The 18,359-nt window shown below is 32.9% G+C and overlaps 1 protein-coding gene across 2 annotated transcripts in view; it reads left to right on the forward strand.

Moving 5' to 3' along the window:
* The window catches only part of DPY19L1 (dpy-19 like C-mannosyltransferase 1), a 109,165-nt gene that overhangs the window by 57,257 nt on the left and 33,549 nt on the right, over positions 1–18,359 (forward strand). For both annotated transcript variants that reach the window (XM_081284687.1, XM_081284686.1), the window contains exons 8-11: positions 1,240–1,331; positions 5,556–5,655; positions 7,808–7,885; positions 16,641–16,727. In XM_081284687.1, the coding sequence (XP_081140813.1) occupies positions 1,240–1,331; positions 5,556–5,655; positions 7,808–7,885; positions 16,641–16,727 (357 nt within the window). The remainder of the gene's footprint in view (positions 1–1,239; positions 1,332–5,555; positions 5,656–7,807; positions 7,886–16,640; positions 16,728–18,359) is intronic.

Below are 18,359 nucleotides of genomic sequence, written 5' to 3' on the forward strand. Positions count from 1 at the left end.
CCACATGCTAGGACAGTGCTTACTACCAAGCCATATTCCTAGCACTATTTTATTTAATCCAATTAACCTAATACCTTTTGTTAAAAAGACCATTCTTTTTAGTGGTGCTTTTGTCATAAATAAAGTGACTGTATATTTCTGAGTTTGTTTTTAGACTTAATTCTGTTCCATTTGTCTGCTTATCTTTAAGCTAGTATCACACTAAATAGGTAGCTTTGTATATTTGATATCTGATAGTAAAGTCTCCAACCTTGCTCTTCTTTAGTATTACCATAGCTCTTCAGATCCTTTGTGTTTTTGTATAAATCTTAGAATCAGCTTGTCATTATTGCTTTCTTCCTCAACACAAACACAACCTTTCAGGATTTTAATAGTGATCACTCTGAATCTCTAGATTAGTTGGGAAAATTTAGATCCTAAATATATTGAATCAGCTCTACTCTATGAACATGGCTATATCACTTCATTTGTATCAGTTTACTTTAATTTCTCTCAGCAGTGTTTTGTGTCTTGTACTTCTTTTGTTGGATTAATTCCAAGATGCTTAATACTTTTGGGTACTGTTCTTAGTCCCTTAGTGCTTTGGTGTGTCCTTCAGTCTTTGAAGGTTTCTACTGTCCTAGTATTGCCTTGTACTTTCTTGTCCCCAGATATAGAATCAGTTATTTTCCAAGGAATCCTGGATCCTGTTAGTGGAAAATGATATTTAGAGACCAGAGTCTGGGTAATAAACACTTCCATTTCCTCAAACGTCAATCATTTATGTGTGCTGGGAACTTTTGTACATCTCTGGCTATTTTGGAATATATTATATGTTGTTATAACTAATAGTTACCCTATTTCCAGCAAACCCACTATTGGGTATGTAGCCAAAGGAAATGAAATCAGTATATAATAGACACACCTGCATTTCCGTGTTCATTGCAGCATTATTCACAGTAACCAAGATAGGAATTCGCCAATGTGTCCATCAACTCATGAATGGAGAAGAAAAATGTTGTCTTTCTTTTTGTTCTCACACAAGGAAAGACATCTATCCTTGTGTGTCTTTCTCAGTAAGATTTCTTATTTCCCAATTTTGCTGTTTGTTAAAAGTCCAGTAACTTGTTTTATAATATGTCATTTAAATTATGTGTGAGATGTACTTCTCTTTGCATTTATAAATAGCAGCTTTCACTTCTGTGTCTTACTTAGCAAATTTAGCAAGTATATCATACACTCTGATTGTTCTTTTTTCAGTGTACCCGTGTGATGTGGACACCGCCTCTCCGTGAAAGCTTTTCATATCCTTTCCTTGTACTTCAGATGTTGCTTGTGACTCATATTCTCAGGTAATATTCATTTGTCCTTAGATTTTCTGGTGTTCCTCCCCCCCAATAACCTAAAGTAATGTTTTTTAAGTTTCCATAATAAACAAGCCAACATAATAAATTAATTAAGATGACTTTGTTATGTTGAATTAGTAAAGGTACTTTAAAAGTGTAACTTGAAAATCCATAGTACTGAAGACGTTTCCTCTGTCTGCCTTCTAGTCCTCTTGTTTTCTCTTAGTGGTCCTCAGTGGCTGCTCAAGGAAAGCTTTCACTTCTTCTCTGCTTACCCAAGTCTTTTTTTGTTACCACTACAGTCTCCTAAAAGTGGGCAGAAAGATAGGGAGATTATTTGTGCTATACTTTAATCTTGTAAGATATAGTCCTTTGAAGTCAGGAACACCTCACACAGTTGTCATCATCAGGTACATAACACATGTAGTTTGTCTTCCTATATTTGTTTAGTATCCCTGTCAGATAGTAGGAATAGAAGGAAAACTCCCCAGTAGACCAGAGATGTTCTAGGAGAATTCATGCTAGAAGTTCAGGCTTTTCCTGTTCATCTGATCTTCAGCTAGTTCAAGCACCAGTGAGAGCAGGGGAGAACATTTCCCCTTCTGTTGACATACCGAGTTTCCATATACATTGCCTTGCTTCAGAGGGTAAATATAAAACAAAATGGAGCCTGTAGAAAAAGAGAACAAAATATAATAAAAATCTGACACTGTCTGGGACTCAGAACGCCCTTCAGTGTTCCGTTGAATTCAAAAGAAACTTGTTAAAGTCTGTTATGCTCAATAATTTACCTGTGTAATGACCTCAGCAGGTATAGCACCAGTACATGGCCTCCAGTCCCCTACGTCATGTCTTCAGATAGATCTTTCACTGGTGGGATGGGGAGATGACTTTTGTATTATCAGCTTTTTAAGTCTGTGCAACTCTAGCTTTATTGCTATCTCTTAAATCCTCTTTTATTATTGGATTTTAAGCTTCTTTAGTTACTTCAAATAAAGTAAATGTTTATGAAGTAATAACCTTTAGCTCTGCCCTGTTGGTTTTGGGGCACCTTGAGACATAGTCTCTCTTCAGACTTTCTGGAAGAAATGTTGTGTTGTAGGAGAGTGAGTGACCATTGCTGAAGCATTTTTCCACATCCATGTTCTTGATCTTAGCTTTTTTTCCCTGTGGTGAACACACTGGTTTGCCCATTAGTGTCTCAGTCCAGTTTTTCTTCTGCCTCTGCTCCTGTTTTAAATCCAGTGAAGGTAAACCTTCAATTCTTCTCCTGTTTACTCTCTAATCTGATGTAACCTGTGGAGCTTGAATGGTGCTGCTTCATTTGCTGAGTCCATCTGTACTGTTTTAGTTGGTTGTCTTAGTTTCTTGTTGCTGTGATAACAAATTGCCACAAACTTTGATTTATTACTTTGTAGTTCTGTAAGTCAGAGGTCCTAAACCTCAAGATGTTGGCAGGGATGCTCTCCTCCTGGAGTGCATCCTGGGGTGGGGGCCAGGGGAATCATTTACTACTTGCCTTTTCGAGCTTCTATAGGCTGCCTGAATTTCTTGGCTCAGGGTCACTTCCATCATCAAAGCCATCAATGGAGGATTGAATTCTTCTTCTGTCAGTTCACTCCAACGTTCTCTGCTGCTGCTTTTCTTACTTTTAAGAACCCTTTGATCTGGGCATGGTGACACATGCTTGTAATCCTAGCTACTAGCCCGTAATCTCAGCTTGAACGTCTGAAGAATCTAATGCAGAAGAATCAAAAAATTCAGCCCAGCTTGGGCAATTTAGTGAGCCTCTCTCAAAATAAAAAAGTCCTGCAGAGGTAACTCAATGGCAGACTGCTAGGTTCAGTCCCCAGTATTGCCAAACAAAACAAACCAATCAAAACCCTTGTAATTACATTGGGCCTCCCTGGATAATCCAGGATAATTTCTCTCTCTTTACGTCAGGTGATTATAAATCTTAATTTCATTTGCCACCTTAGTTCCCCTATGCCATGTCAAGTGACATGCACAGGTTCCAGGAATTAGGATGAGGTCATCTCTGGAAGCCATTATTTTACCTACCACAAGTGAGATTGCTCCAATTGCTGTTTCATGCATCAGGGGCTGCTTAATGTTGGGTTCTTCTCTTGATTTGTTCTCCAAGGACTTCTGTTTCAAGCTCTTCCTTTAGTCTTCCAAATAAATCATAAGAAATCTTCATACTCTGTTTTTATCTTGGTTGATGTCTTTCTTTTCATATTCCTCATTATGCTGCTTTTGCCAGTGCTGGTTCATCATCATCTTGATCCTCCTTAACACCTTCATTGGCAGCTCTCAGTTAAGGGGGCAACTTTCCTTGTTTCTTTTCTTCTTGTTGGCATGACTCCCTACTTACCTAGCATGGCTGGTGTGACTGGTTGCTGGAAGTGGACTGGCTCTACTTTTATTTTCCTGAAGTGACAGTTGCACTTTGGGAAACCACATCCTCTTTTCTGGATCCTTGGCAGACTTCTTGTCTTTCTTTTGAGGAATAATGACTTCATCTCTACTGATTGTCCACATCTTCTGGTATTTCATCTTTATTATTGATTCCTTTCCTCTTTGGAAGGATAGTTGTTTCCTCTAGTTTTCTTGGTTTCTATCTGTAGTAAAAAATCTGATAATATGAGAGGGAGGTTGGGTGAGTGGCTTGGGTGAGCAAGAAGCAGCTGAGCTGTGTTGAAATATACTGCAGTGCAGAGGGAACTGTGATAAAACTGGAAAAGAAACTATTCCTAAATGCTGGTAATCAATTATTAGTAAGGTTAGCTGCATATTTTATTTTAACAAATTAATTTTGTCCAGGTTTGAATTTTTAAGTATTTTTAGAAATTTGGATTTTTTATCAGCCACCTAATAACAGCACAGTCTTAGTTTTTCCTTCATTATTCTTGGCAATATTTATGTTTTCATTTCTCTTGTCTTGGGTCAGTGGTGTATTGATCATACATCACCAGTTAGAATTCCATTGGTTTCTATTTGTTCTTATCCCCCTCCAGTGCATTCTGTACCAACTGCCAGATTAGTATTAAATTCTACTTGGATATCTTTAATGTCTCTTGTTACCCATAAAATGGAAATACTGTTTAGTATCCAGAAGCAATAGTGAGGGGTCAGTGGTATAGCTTAGTTATAGAGTGTTTGTCCGGATGTGCAAGGCCCTGCGTTCCATGACAAGCATCATGGGGAAAAAAAATGAAAGAGGAAAAATTTTAAAAAGCTGTAGAGAAATGTAAAGAAATTTCTATCTAAGAAACTTTCAAAACGTTTTGGGTAGGATGCAGTCTTATCTATTCTGTTTCCCTCTAAATGTCTACATTAAAAAAAAAAAGCTGGGTTTTATCTAGTTGATTTTGTGATTCATTTAGGTTACCTGGAGTTTAAAAATAACTTCAGTTGGGTTAGAAGAGCAGAGAGGAATGTCCTTTGAGGAAGGGCTATTTGAAGAAGTGAAGAAAGGCATTCTATGGTGATGCTCAGTGCACCAGGGGGTTGTAACCCAAGAAGGTTTGCTTTCTTCTGTCCAAGCTGCTTACCCTTGGTATGTTATGTGCACACTCTACTTCTGTAAAGAATGTTGGGTATATTTAGGGGCTTTGCACTGGCTCAGATTTAGGAAAAAAGATGAATCACCTCACCCTCCCCAAATTCTCCCAAATCACAAGTCAGTATCAATGTGAATCTTCTAAAGATGGCTCCAGAACTGCCCTCCCCTGCCCCACTTTTGCCTCCATTTCTAGTTTTCTTTCTATGTTCTTCTAGTACAAGACCAACTTTTATCGTACATCCTCACAAAATCTTCTCAGCTGCTCAGCTCTGATTCTGAATTCTTTCAACATTTGTATATATATATTATATAGAATTTAGAATATTCCACTTTTTGTCATTTTTTTCATAGATATCGTCTCTCTCTCCAACTGATGAATCTATTGAATCAACATTTAAGTGTTGGAAAAAAAAATCAGTTTCTGTACTAACCTGGGCAGTTCCATGACAGGGTTTTGTGTTTTTACAGTAATAAATGGACATTTACTTTTTACAGAAAATTGTTGTAATTGGGTGTCAGGAGATATAATTTCTAACCCATTGGTTCATTTTATGTTCAGTTTGTGTTATAACACATCATGTTGGAGATTCTAATTTGCGGTGGTTGGATGCCATGCTAGACTCTTTTGTTGTTAAACTTACTGATATTTATTTTACCTTTTCAAGGGCTACAAAACTTTATAGAGGAAGCTTGATTGCGCTCTGCATTTCCAATATATTTTTCATGCTTCCATGGCAGTTTGCTCAGTTTGTACTTCTTACTCAGGTAAGGTGATTATATTTTTAAAGTGATTTAAGCTTAGAGCATTTGATTAAGTGAACTCATTTGTATAACATTATAACTGAGCTCCTATATGATTCTAAGTCCTAAAATGTTCATTTAATGGTTTTAAAGAAAGTTCAGAGTAAGGAAATGTGCAAGATTTGTTTATTAATGAGTATTATTTACTTACTAGAAAAATGCATTTATTAATCCATTTTATAAATGGCTTATCTTTGTTACTCAATATTTGTGGGTTTAAGAGAGAACTAATATTATAATTTTAATTATTTCTTTTAAATAACTATAGTATTTCTCTTAAGTAAAATGTGTTACTTTTATGCATAGTGCCATATTTTTTACATGTAGGATAACTACATCGGATAAGAGGATAAATAGCTAATGAAGTTCATATTTTATAATTTCCCCTCCCAATTTGCAGTTTATCACCTTTTCATGTATTCATTCCTTCTTTTCAAATATTGACATATAAAACAAGGTAGCTATTATGTATTCATTTTCTTCCCATTTCCTACTTATTTATTATTATGCTAGCCATATTTGTATAAAGCAGTAGATGAATTGCTTTTTAATATTCTTTGGAATGTGTTGCTTCAGTACTGAAGTCAGACCTAGATATGAGTCCTAATTCTATTCATTAGCTGCTTGACTTTGACAAAAAACTTAACTTTTCTTAGTTTCAATTTTGTCATTTCTAAAATAGAGAAAATAAAAGAACCCACTTTATTGGGTTGTGGTTAGGATCAGATGAGGGTAATTTATTAAGACTCAACAAAGTACCCAGTACTTAGCCAGATTCGTTCATCTTTTTTTTTTTTTTTTAATATACCTGATTTGTACTTACTTCTTCCTTTCATCTTATCTTTTAGACTCCTTTACCTTCTTTGGTTTGATGACATTTTACATTAGTTTTTTATTTAAATTATCCCTGAGATCATCTCTTTAAGATTCTACCATGGAGGTGTTCTATATATTGCTTAGCCTTTGGAGTAAAAAAGGATCTTACTTTCCCCATTGCTTTCAGTTAGTGAAGATGGCCTTCCTTTTGTGTGTGTGTGTGTGTGTGTGTTTGTAGTGGGGGGAGTTGACATGCCTCTGTGGTTCTTATGTTGAATAACAACACACACTCCCCTAGAGTTATTATTATATGAAGTAAAATAATATGAATAACAACTGTGAGGGAGTGTTTGTTGTTAGTCACTTTTAAGCAGTATGGTTTCCCCATGGGTAACTAAAAGAAGAGACATCTTGGTTTGGATCTTGGTTTGGTGGTGGTGGTTATTTTGTTTGTTTTTACTAATAGGAACGTTTGTTGTAGATTATTTGGAGATAAAATCCTTAAAGATTGTAATTTAAGTTATATGTTTAAATATTTAGCTGTTTCAATTTGCTATGTATGTGTGGTAGGAGAGGCATGGGATTTAATTTGAATGGCTTTCTCCATGAAGAAGGGTGGAGAGGCATTGTCTGACGTAAGACCTCTTTATAAGAGATACAGTGTCATCATTTAATCAATCCATCTAAATAATTCTAATAGAATTCTTGATTAATAATGTACAATTTTCTTCAAATTGGAAAGTTAAAAGTACCTTTGTAGTGAAAGTACTCCTTTTAATTTGAAATTTAATAAATTTCATTATAACTGATATTTGAATATTTATACTAATGAAATACAACACTAATGGAGATACTTGTGAAGAGTGACAAAAATCAGAAATCATTATTTTTATATAAACATGTATTGCTTATTTTTGAGTCTTAATGTACCTTCCCCAATTATGTATTAATGGATATGTTATAATTACATTTTCATATTTTTTATGGATCAGAGTACTTTAATTATACATGTTAATGATAGTCAACCTGATATAAAAATGAGTGTTGTTTTTGGATGATCCACAAAGTAAATAATTCATGTGAGCTATATATGACAGAAGAAAATCAAGCACAATTTGCCAAGTTAATATATTGACCATACTCAATAATAAATTGGGAGATAAAGGAAAATCATAATCTCACTTTCTGTGTAACTATAAATAAATTTAAGGCAACAAAATTATTTTCCTGCATTTTTATACTTATTTATTTCATATGTATATTATTTTTATTTTTAACTTAATTTCTTTTTAAATTTCAGATTGCATCATTATTTGCAGTATATGTTGTGGGGTATATTGATATATATAAATTACGGAAGATCATTTATATACACATGGTAATGAATTTTAATTGTTTTTGTTTTGTTTGATCTTAAGATGAACTTCTGACTAATATTTAATTCGTTTATTGTTGAAACTAGTTGTAAAATGACTCTATAACTAAGATAAGGGTTGTTCAAACACTGTAATATAGTTGACAGACCTCATTTTACATAGGCCACCCAGAGAGTTTTAATTTTGGCCATAGTATCTGTTTGAGGATGTATCTAATTTATACTTTATCAATAAAAGCAATTCATGAAAGAAATATGCAACAGTAGTATATTATGTGTGGAGAGCTGTCTGGTAAAATGAAGTATTCATTCACTGGGCATCTACCACTATGCATGTTGGACAGGTGGGTGACTAGAACTATGGGCTCTAGCATTCATGTGGCTGGTCTTCTAGTAGTGTGAGGAAGGAGAGAAGACAGAATAAATAATAAGTGTGCTAAAAGGGTAAATTAGCATATTGGAGGATGATAAGGATTAAAGAGAAAACAAATCAGGATAGGGCAGATCAGTAGTGCCAGGGTCACAGGATATAAGATCCAGGTATCAAGTAAAGTGGTCAGGTTGCATCACGTTAAGAAGAAGGAAACTGAGCAAGGATTGGAAGGAGGACAGGGAGGTAGCTAATAGATACCACAGAGAAGAATATTCTAGGTTGGTGGAGCAACCAGAGCAAAGGTCCCAAGACTGACGAGTTGATGTTGATGAATTATCTTTTAAAAACATTTGTCTTCTATTATTAATTTATATATATGTATGTATATGGTGCTTTCTGATGATCTTTATGTTATTGTGGTATGCCATTATTGCTTTTTATTCTCTATAGTAGTCGATAAACATTTAAGTGTAGGGAAGTTATGGTTATGAACACATTGACAAAATTAACAACTATGAGGTTGTCCTCTAAATGAAAAATAGAACCTTGTCATTACTGTGAAGTCCTGTGTGACCTATAAATATCTTTCACCTCTCTGAGAGGTAAATGTACTCACTCTTTAAATTGTTATAAGCTTGCTTTCCTTTTAAACTTCACTCTGTATGTAAAATACACTCTGTATGTATACCCAAATAATATATATTTTTATTATTAAATATTAGCATGGGTTTGGTTTGTGTAAATGCTTTTCTTTTGAGAATCATGTTTTTACTCAAATTTCTGAGATTTATATTGATGTTCAGATATTTTCACTGCTCACTGCTTTACGTTTTCCATTGTATGAATAAAGTACAATTTATCCATTTTCTTACAGAAGGATATTTAGATTCTTTCCTCTCTACCACCTGTGCTTCTTTTTTTCATTTATGAATAACATTGTATTCTTATTCTTATCTCCTGAGGCATATATATTAAAAAGTTCCTCTGGAGTATTTACCCTGTAGTAGACTTGCTGGGTGGTAAATTATGCACATGTTCAACTCCATAAATACCAAATGATTTTTCTAAAATGATCAAACTACTTCAAATAGCAATGTATAACAGCTCATATTATTCTACATTTAAAAAATTTTTTTTTTGTTCTGTCTGGTTGGTATAAAATGGTATCTAGTGACCTTAATTTACATTTTCTCTCAGTAAAGCTGAACATCTTATGTTTATGGACCTTTGTGTTTCCATTTTTATGATATTCCCATTCAAACCTTCTATCAGTTTTTCTCTTATATTCAAGAGAAAATGCTATCTGTTTTATTCAGAGCAGTATAATCCATTATTTTTGCTTTTATGTTGATGCTCACATTGTTCCGTATTTGTCCAACTGTTTGGACCAGCTTCTCCTTTTATCTTGTCCTCATCATGCTTTGAGCACTTTAAAATGTACTTAGTAAATATGAAGTTTCATGAAATCTGCATCTGCTTAGATGATCCTGTTTTTCCCTCCTTAATCTGCTACTATGGCAAATATGCCATAACTGATTTTCTTTTCTTTTCTTTCTTTTTCTTTTATTTTGTAGGTATTGAACTCAGGGACACTTAACCACTGAGCCACATCCTCAACCCTTTTAATATTTTATTAGAGACTGGTTCTCACAGAGTTGCTTAAGGCCTCCCTAAATTCTGAGGCTGGGTTTGAACTCGAGATCCTCCTGTCTCAGCCTCCTGAGTCACTGGGATTACATGTGTGAGCCACTGTGCCAGGCACATTAACTGATTTTTCTAACATTTAAAAACAAAACAAAACAAAACAAAAAACCTCTTGCTTTTCCGGGCTAGATACTTTATTTTTATATATATATATATATATATATATATATATATATATATATATATATATATATATGGTTGAATTTGATTTGTTCTATAGGATTTTTACATCTCTTTTGGTGAATGGATCCAACAGTAAACTTTCATATATATTTGGCGAATTATTTTTCCAAACCAATTAATACATTTTTTTTCAAATCAGAATAAATGGTAAATGTTGAGAGTTACACAATCATGTGGTCACATAGGCAACTATAGCTGAGTGCTTTGACTCAAAAGTTGTAGTTATCAAATTACTGAACTTATGCAGATTTAATTTGTAGGTGAACCTTCTTAGGTAAATAATATATAGTTATGTGATTTACTTCTCTGTGTTCACTATTACTTTATAGTTTGTCAATTTCTTTTCTTTATTTTTTAATAATAATAGTAATATATTTATTTGCATATGACATGGAATGTATGTAGACAATTCCAAGGAATCTATAACAGAGTTACTAAAACCAATGAGTTTAACATAACTCAGGATATAGGATCAATATGCAAACATCAATTCTATTTTCATATTAGCATTGAACAACTTGAAAATGAGTTAAAAATTTGATTCATAGTACCAAACATCATTAAATATACATTTAGGAATTTAATAGAAGGTGTTACGTAAAGCAATTCATTTTATGTATTGTTAAAATTTTTTAATTAATTTTTTATTTTTTATTTGTGGCAGTGGAATCGTCAATTTATTATAGCTATAAAAATATAGATTGCCCACAAAAGAATTATTTTTACTTTAAAAAATTGTGATAAAATATATGTAACAGAATTTACCATCTTAAGCACTTTCAGGTATATAGTTCAGAAGAAGTAAGTACATTCGTGTATTTTTGCCAAGTATCACCAGTCTGTATCTTTAAATCTTTTCATCTTGCAGAACTGAAACTCTGTACCCATTAAACAACAACTCCTTATTCTCCCATCTTTCCAGCCCTTATTGTTTTGTACAGATAGTTTCATAGCCCTAGAAATCCTCTGTGCTCTGCCTATTCACTTTATTCTCACCCCCTACTCCTAGTAACCACTGATCTCTTTATTGTCTCCTTAGTTTTTCTTTTTGCATAATGCCATATATTCAGAATCACACAGTGTATAGATTTTCAGATTGGCTTCTTTCACTTAGTAAAATGCAGTTAAGTTTCCTCCAAGTTTTGATAGCTCATTTCTTCATGGTGCTGAATAGCATTTTGATTATGTGGATGCATCACTGTTTATCCATTCTCCTTCTGAAGGACATTTTGGTTAATCCCATGTTTTGGCAGTTATGAATAAAGCTTTAGTAAACATTTGCCTGCAGGTTTTTATGTAGACATAGAGTTATAATTCACTTGGGTAGATGCCAAAGAAAGTAATTGTTGGATTGTTTGTTAAGAGTATATTTAGTTTTTTAGGAAATTGCCCAACTGTCTTCCAATATAGCCATGCCATTTTACATTGTCACTATCAACAAGTGAGAATTCCTATTGCTCCACATCCTTGCAAGTATTTGGTGGTGTTAGAATTTGGACTTGAGCCATTCTAATAGATGTATATGGTATCTTATTGTTGTTTCAGTTTGGATGAACATTTTTTTATATGCTTATTTTCCATTTCTGTATCTTATTTGGTGTGGTATCTGTTAAGGTCTTTGGCCATTTTTTTATTGGGTTGTTTATTATTGTTGAGTTTTAAGAATTCTTTGTATATTTTGGTTAACAGTCTTTTATCAGATATGTCTCTTTCGAATATTTTCTTCCATTTTATGGCTTCTCATTCTCTTTACATTGACTTTCTCAGAGTAAGAATTTTTTTTTATTTTAATGCAGTTAATTTCATTAATTATTTCTTTTTTTTTGGAATATATTTTTGATATTATATCTAAGAATTCATAACTGTATCTAAGGTCATCTAGGTTTCTTCCTCTGTTAACTTCTAGGAGTTTTATAGTTTTGTGATGTACATTTAGATCTGTGGTTCATTTTGAATTAGTTTTTGTGAAGGGTTTAAGGCCTATGTCTAGATAGATATATAGTTGGTATGTAGATATCTGCTTGTTCTAGCACTATATGTTGAAAATACTGTTTTTGCTCCATTATATTATCTTCGCTCCTTTGTCAAAGATCTGTTAACTTATTCATGTGAGTCTTTTTCTAGACTGTATACTTTGTTCCATTGATGTCTGTTTGTCTAGTCGTTCCTTTGTCTGTTCTTTCACCAATCTGACACTGACACTGTCTAGCTTTATAGTAAGCTTAATCAAGTAGTGTCAGTCTTCTGAGTTTTCTAAATATATATAATTTTTCTATATATTGTGTTGGTTCTTCTGAGTTTTTTTCCATAACCATATATCTTTAGAATCAGTTTGTTAATATTTGTAAAATAACTTGCTACAATAATGACTATGGTTCTGTTGAATATATAGCTCAAGTTGGATAGAACTGACATCTTGACAATATTGTGTCTTCCTGTCAATAAATATGGAATATCTTTGCATCTACTTAACTTTAATTTGATATTTTTTATCAGTGTTCTATAGTTTTCTTTGTACAGATCTTTTGCATATTTGTTGGATATTTACACTTTTTAACTTTTTGTGTTATTAATTTCAAATTCTACTTTGTTCATTGCTGGCATATGGAAAACAGTTGACTTTTGTACAATAACCTGTATCCTGCAACCTTGCATTATTCCCTTACTAGTTCTAGTAGTTCATTGTTGATTCTTTTGAATATTGATTTTGTTGTTTATGTTGAATAATCATGTCATCTGCAAATACAATTTTATTTCTTCCCAAGTTTTATACCTTTTATTCCTTTTCTTACTGAATTATCTTGGGTTTTTAGTATGATATTGAAAAGCAGTAGTGGGTAGGAACCTCTTTGCCTTATTCCTGATCTTGATAGGAAAGCTTTCAGTTTCACCATTAAGTATGTGCTAGCTGTAATTCTTTTAATTTTCTTTATTAAGTTGAGGAAGTTTCCTTCTATTCCTGGTTTACTGAGTTTTTATGATAAATGGGTATTGAAGTTTGTCAGATAATTTTTTTTGCATGCATTGATTGGTCATGTAATTTTTCTTCTTAAACCCATTGATGGATATAAAGTAGTATGTTAATTGGTCTTTGAATGTTGAACCATCCTTGTTTACCTGGGATACATTTTATTTGGTTATGTTGTATGATTCTTTATGTGCATTGTTTGATTCAATTTGCTTATATTTTGTTGAAGTTTTTGCATCTGTGTTCATGAAATACTGGCCTATAGTTTTCTTGTAATGTTATTTTCTGATTTAGTTTCAGAGTAATATTGGCCTCATAAAATGAGTTAGGAAATATTTCCTCTGCTTCTGGAAGTGAGTGGAGAGAATTGTTTTAGTTTCTTTCTATGAATGAAATGCTCAAAGTGGAACTTTTCCCGTTTCCTCTGTCATAAACACAAAGGGATTTTCCTCTGATAGTCATTGTGAAGAAGCAGTAGAGCTCTTGGAAATAAAACAAAACTGTAGGCCCTCCCCATGACTAGGTTCACTAGAGTTTTTAACTTGCAAAGTTGTCCATACTGAGCCTCCAGCATTCATCAATTATCTTTTGGGTTTTCCTGCCTCTGCACTGGTTCCCAAAAGAGGTCTATTCATGGTTTCCTGCTCCACTGTGATTTTTTGTGATTTTCTGTATTTACCTGTCTGTCTGTCTCTCCCCTTTTGGCCTTCGTTTGCCCTGTGATCTCACTTCTCTGTCAGATATAAAAAGAATTGTTGGTTGGCTAGTGTTTTTATTTGTTCTCAGTAAGCTTCTTATATGCAGTACTCTGATTTTGGTTTTGGTTTACATTTTCCTGATAATTAGTTATATTGAGCAACTTTTTAAGGGCTTCTTGGTAACTTATACATTTTTCTGTCCTTTGCTTGTTTTTGAATAGATTTGTGTGTGTGTGTCTGTGTCTCTGTGTGTGTTGCATTTTCTGGATATTAACCCTTATCATATATATAATTGCAAATATTTTCTCCCAACATTTTAATAATACTGTCTTCTAATCCATGAACGTAGGATGTCTTTCCATTATTTCTGTCCTCTGAATTTATTTCAGCATTGTTTGGTACCTTTCATTTTATGAATCTTGTACCTCCTAAGTCAAGTTAATTACTGAGTATCTTATTCTTTTTGATAGCATTTTTATAAAATAATTATTTTCTAAATTTTCTTTTCAGATTGTTCAATGTTAGTGTACAGAAATTCAACTGATTTTTATGTGTTGACTTTGTATCCTGATACTTTGCTGAATTTTTAACAATATTTTTGTGCAGCCTTTAGAATTCTTTCCATATTAAATACAGTTATTTGTAAATAAAGATAATTTTACTGCTTTCATTCCAATTTTAATGTCTTCTGTTTCTTTTTATACCTTGATTTGGCAAAGAATCAGGATACAAAGTTGATACACAAAAATCGGTTTACACCTCATACATAATACCTGCCTACACCAATCCTCTGAGATTTTTTTGTTATGTTTTTCTGATAAGCTCTATTTCTCACAAAATATTTTCTCTCTTTTTATGGACAAAATTTCACCTCTATTTGCTCAAGCCAAAAGCTTTTCTCCTTTTCTCCTCTTCCTGTACATCCTACATCCAACTATTAGTTCTAGCTTCCAAATATGTCCAGAGTATAATCACTACTCTCCATTGCTACTGTTAGAATCCTGACCATACAATCAAAGCAACAAAACACTGCTAAGAGAAATTAGGAAAACAAATTGTTTAAAGTTGTTTTTCCGTTCTGAGCTCTTTCCTCTATTATTAGCATTCTCCCCTTTCAATACTCCCTATTCAACTCCTTCCTTCTGATCTTCTTACTTTCTAGTCCAGGTTCTGAAGCACTTGGTCCTTTACATCTGGAGGCTCCAACTGGTGATTGAAATTGAGATCATGTGATTTAATTTTCATAATTTTGAAAACAAAGCCAGAATTATGTTTTTCATATTTAATGACTCTGAGACATTTATCTCAGTAAAAGCCTATATGCCAATTCTGATCAATGAATGGTTAAGATAATTTTCAGTTTTTTTTTTTAAAGTAAGTTAGTGTATATTTTACTAACTTCAACCCCAATATTTCTTGAGACATTTAGAGCTTCCTTTTTCAGTACTATCATATTTTCTTGGCATTGTTTTGCTTGATTCTTGGCCATAAGTGTATATTATTTTCCTAAACTTTGCAAGTTGATTGGAGAAACACTTGCACTAGGAATAAGCAATTCAAACACACACACATAAAACAACATAAACAGGGAATAAGGAACAAGATGCTGTATCTTTTCTACTATTTCAAGAATGAGAAAGCCAGCACAGTGGTGCACACCTATAATCCCAGCAACTCAGGAGGCTGAGGCAAGAAAGTTGCAAGTTCAAGGCCAGACTCAGCAACTTAATCAAGAGCCTCAGAAACCCAATGAGAACCTGTCTTAAAATTTTAGGAGAAGAAAAAATTGAAAAGGGCCAAGGATGTCTTTCAGTGTTAAAATGTAAAGTGTTCATTCTCAGTACCCCCCCCCCCAAAAAAAAATTAAAAAAGGAAAATGAAACAATGACATAACTTTTTTACCTTATAAGGTTGGAAAGTTTTTTTTTTTTTTTAAAAAAATAAGACAAAATAAGATAATGTGAGCCAGAGCATGTATCTACAGGAAATCTCTTATCCTCTTACTGGGGTTGTAAATTGGTACAATCATTTGATAAAGCAATTTGTCAGTATTGTTTTTCAGATTTGTGTATCCTTGATCCATCAATTCTACTTCTGGTAATTTGTCTACAAATGTATTTTGCACATAAAATGTATACTCAAAGATGTTTATCATAGCATGTTTGTAATAGGAAAAACAAACAAAATAGAACTGAAAGCCAATAATCAGAGGACCAGTTAAATAAATTGTGGGACATCTATAGAGTGAACACAAAATTTTCTAAAATTTTATTTACTTATTTATTTTTGTGCCAGGGATTGAATCTAGGAGAGCTTAATCATTGAGTCACTTCCCCAGACCTTTTTATTTATTTGTAATTTATTTTACTATTGAGACAGGTTATTAATAAGTTGCTTAGAGCTTTGCTAAATTGCTGAGACTGACCTTGAACTTGCAATCCTTCTGCCTTAGCCTCCTGTCACTGATATTATAGGCCTGTGCCATCACACTTGGTTCTTTCCTCTATTCTTAAACAGAATAAACTAGATTGGCTTGGATTAATGTGTAAAACTCTCTGAAACATAGTAAGAGTAAAAGCAAAACATAGTTACCTTATGAATAGATTCTCATTTGTGGCTTTTAAACAAAATATAAAATAGATGTGAGCCAGAGCATGTATTACATCTATTTCAGTGCCAGAAAAATGCATGAAAACCATTGTGCACAGTATGATGTGCTGTTTTTATTATATATTCCGGTTTGAATTTTGCTTATCATGGACATATGCAATTTTCACAATGAAGAATCAGTGATTCTCTGAATTAATTATTTCTTTTTTTGGATTTTTCCAGATTTCTCTTGCACTTTGTTTTGTTTTGATGTTTGGGAACTCAATGTTGTTAACATCCTATTACGCTTCCTCTTTGGTAATTATTTGGGTAAGTGTTCCTTGGCTGTTTTTTAATTTAGTGGTATCAGTTTCTTTGTCACTGGCTTGGGATCCATGAGGGTACAAGTTTGTTTTTCTTTTCTTTTTTTCTTTCTTTTTTTTTTCAGTTTCATTCTAAATAAGAAGTCATCTCTTCCAGAGGTAGTTGTGACTTTTTTTCCCATGGGTTTCACTATTACAGTGTTTTGCAAACCTAAGTTATTCTTTTTTTTTTTTTATTGATTATTTAAAACATTACATAGCTCATGATATATCATCTTTCATATATTTGACTCAAATTGTGTTTTGAACTCCCATTTTCACCCCAAATACAGATTGCAGAATCACATCTGTTACATATTCACATTTTTACATAATGCCTTATTAGTGACTGTTACCCCCCCTCCCATCAGCAGCCAAAACAAAACCTAAGTTATTCCTTATATCTAAAATATGTGCATTTTAGTATAGGCCAGTTTCTTGAAGACAAAAGCATATTGCATTGTATTAATTGGAATGTGTTCTACTTTTTGAGTAATCATTTAAATTACTTTAGATTATGTTGGTTTTCTTGATTTCTAGAACCCATTAACAAATTTGGAGTCTCCTATGTTGTCATCCCATTGTACAAATAATAATTATTTACAAACTAGAACCCATCAATACATTTGTAGCTCCTAATGTTTATCCCATTTTACAAATAATAATTATAAAAAAGCCCATTTTCAAAAAATATTCCTCTTCCTAATCTGGGCTCCTACCCCTTTTAGATGTGTGACTTGAGTGTATTTAGCCACAAAAATAGTAATATAATATAGTAATACTATGTGGAAAATCAATAGCATGTTCTATGCAGTGTTTTCAACAAAAGTCATTAACTGAGTTGTTGTGCTTTTGGCAGTAATGAGTTTAGTTCTTAAAATCAGTATACTCAATAATTAGGAAATGTGACACTATACTCACTTCTATAAATTACCTGCCTAAGTTAGCAAATGTTGCTGTTCCTTAAGAAAAAATATATAATTCCTTGTACTTGTGTACAGGGAAGTCATGTAATTGAATATTGCATGTGAATACAATCTCATCTAAATTCATTTTGTAAGAAATTTCTTTTGAGTTCATTTGACCTTCGACAGTGTGTCAGGTACACTGCTAGATGCTTGACACTGACATTGTCTTAGGTATGAATTAAGCAGATTTATGTGTACTTTCTACATGGTATATAAATAATAGTAACAGTTATAGAATATTGTATATTTATGTATATTTGCCTGTGTATTGTTGTATTTAATGATTTTGAAACCTGAATTGTATCACTTTTCTCAAATGCTCAGAAAACTTCTGAAATGACTCAATTTGGGTTCAAATATATGTGTTTTGGTATCTAATTATATTTGCCAAGTTTCAATTAGGTTTTGTTCTCTAAAGGTGATATACTTTGGGAGTTCATGTACTTGGAAAGACTTTATTTGTCAGAGAAGTATTTAGTTGATCCAGTAAAATCACATTTGTGCTCCCAGGAGCCAGTAATTTTTAGTTTAAGTAAAATCTTATGCCTATATGACTGCTGCCTAAAATTCTGCATTTGTTACTTGCTTCTTGGTTCTTAGGTAAATCAGATATGTAAAAACAATCCTAGAAA

This window comes from Spermophilus citellus, assembly GCF_964194105.1.
Source record: "Spermophilus citellus genome assembly, chromosome: 3".
NCBI classification, from domain to species: domain Eukaryota; kingdom Metazoa; phylum Chordata; class Mammalia; order Rodentia; family Sciuridae; genus Spermophilus; species Spermophilus citellus.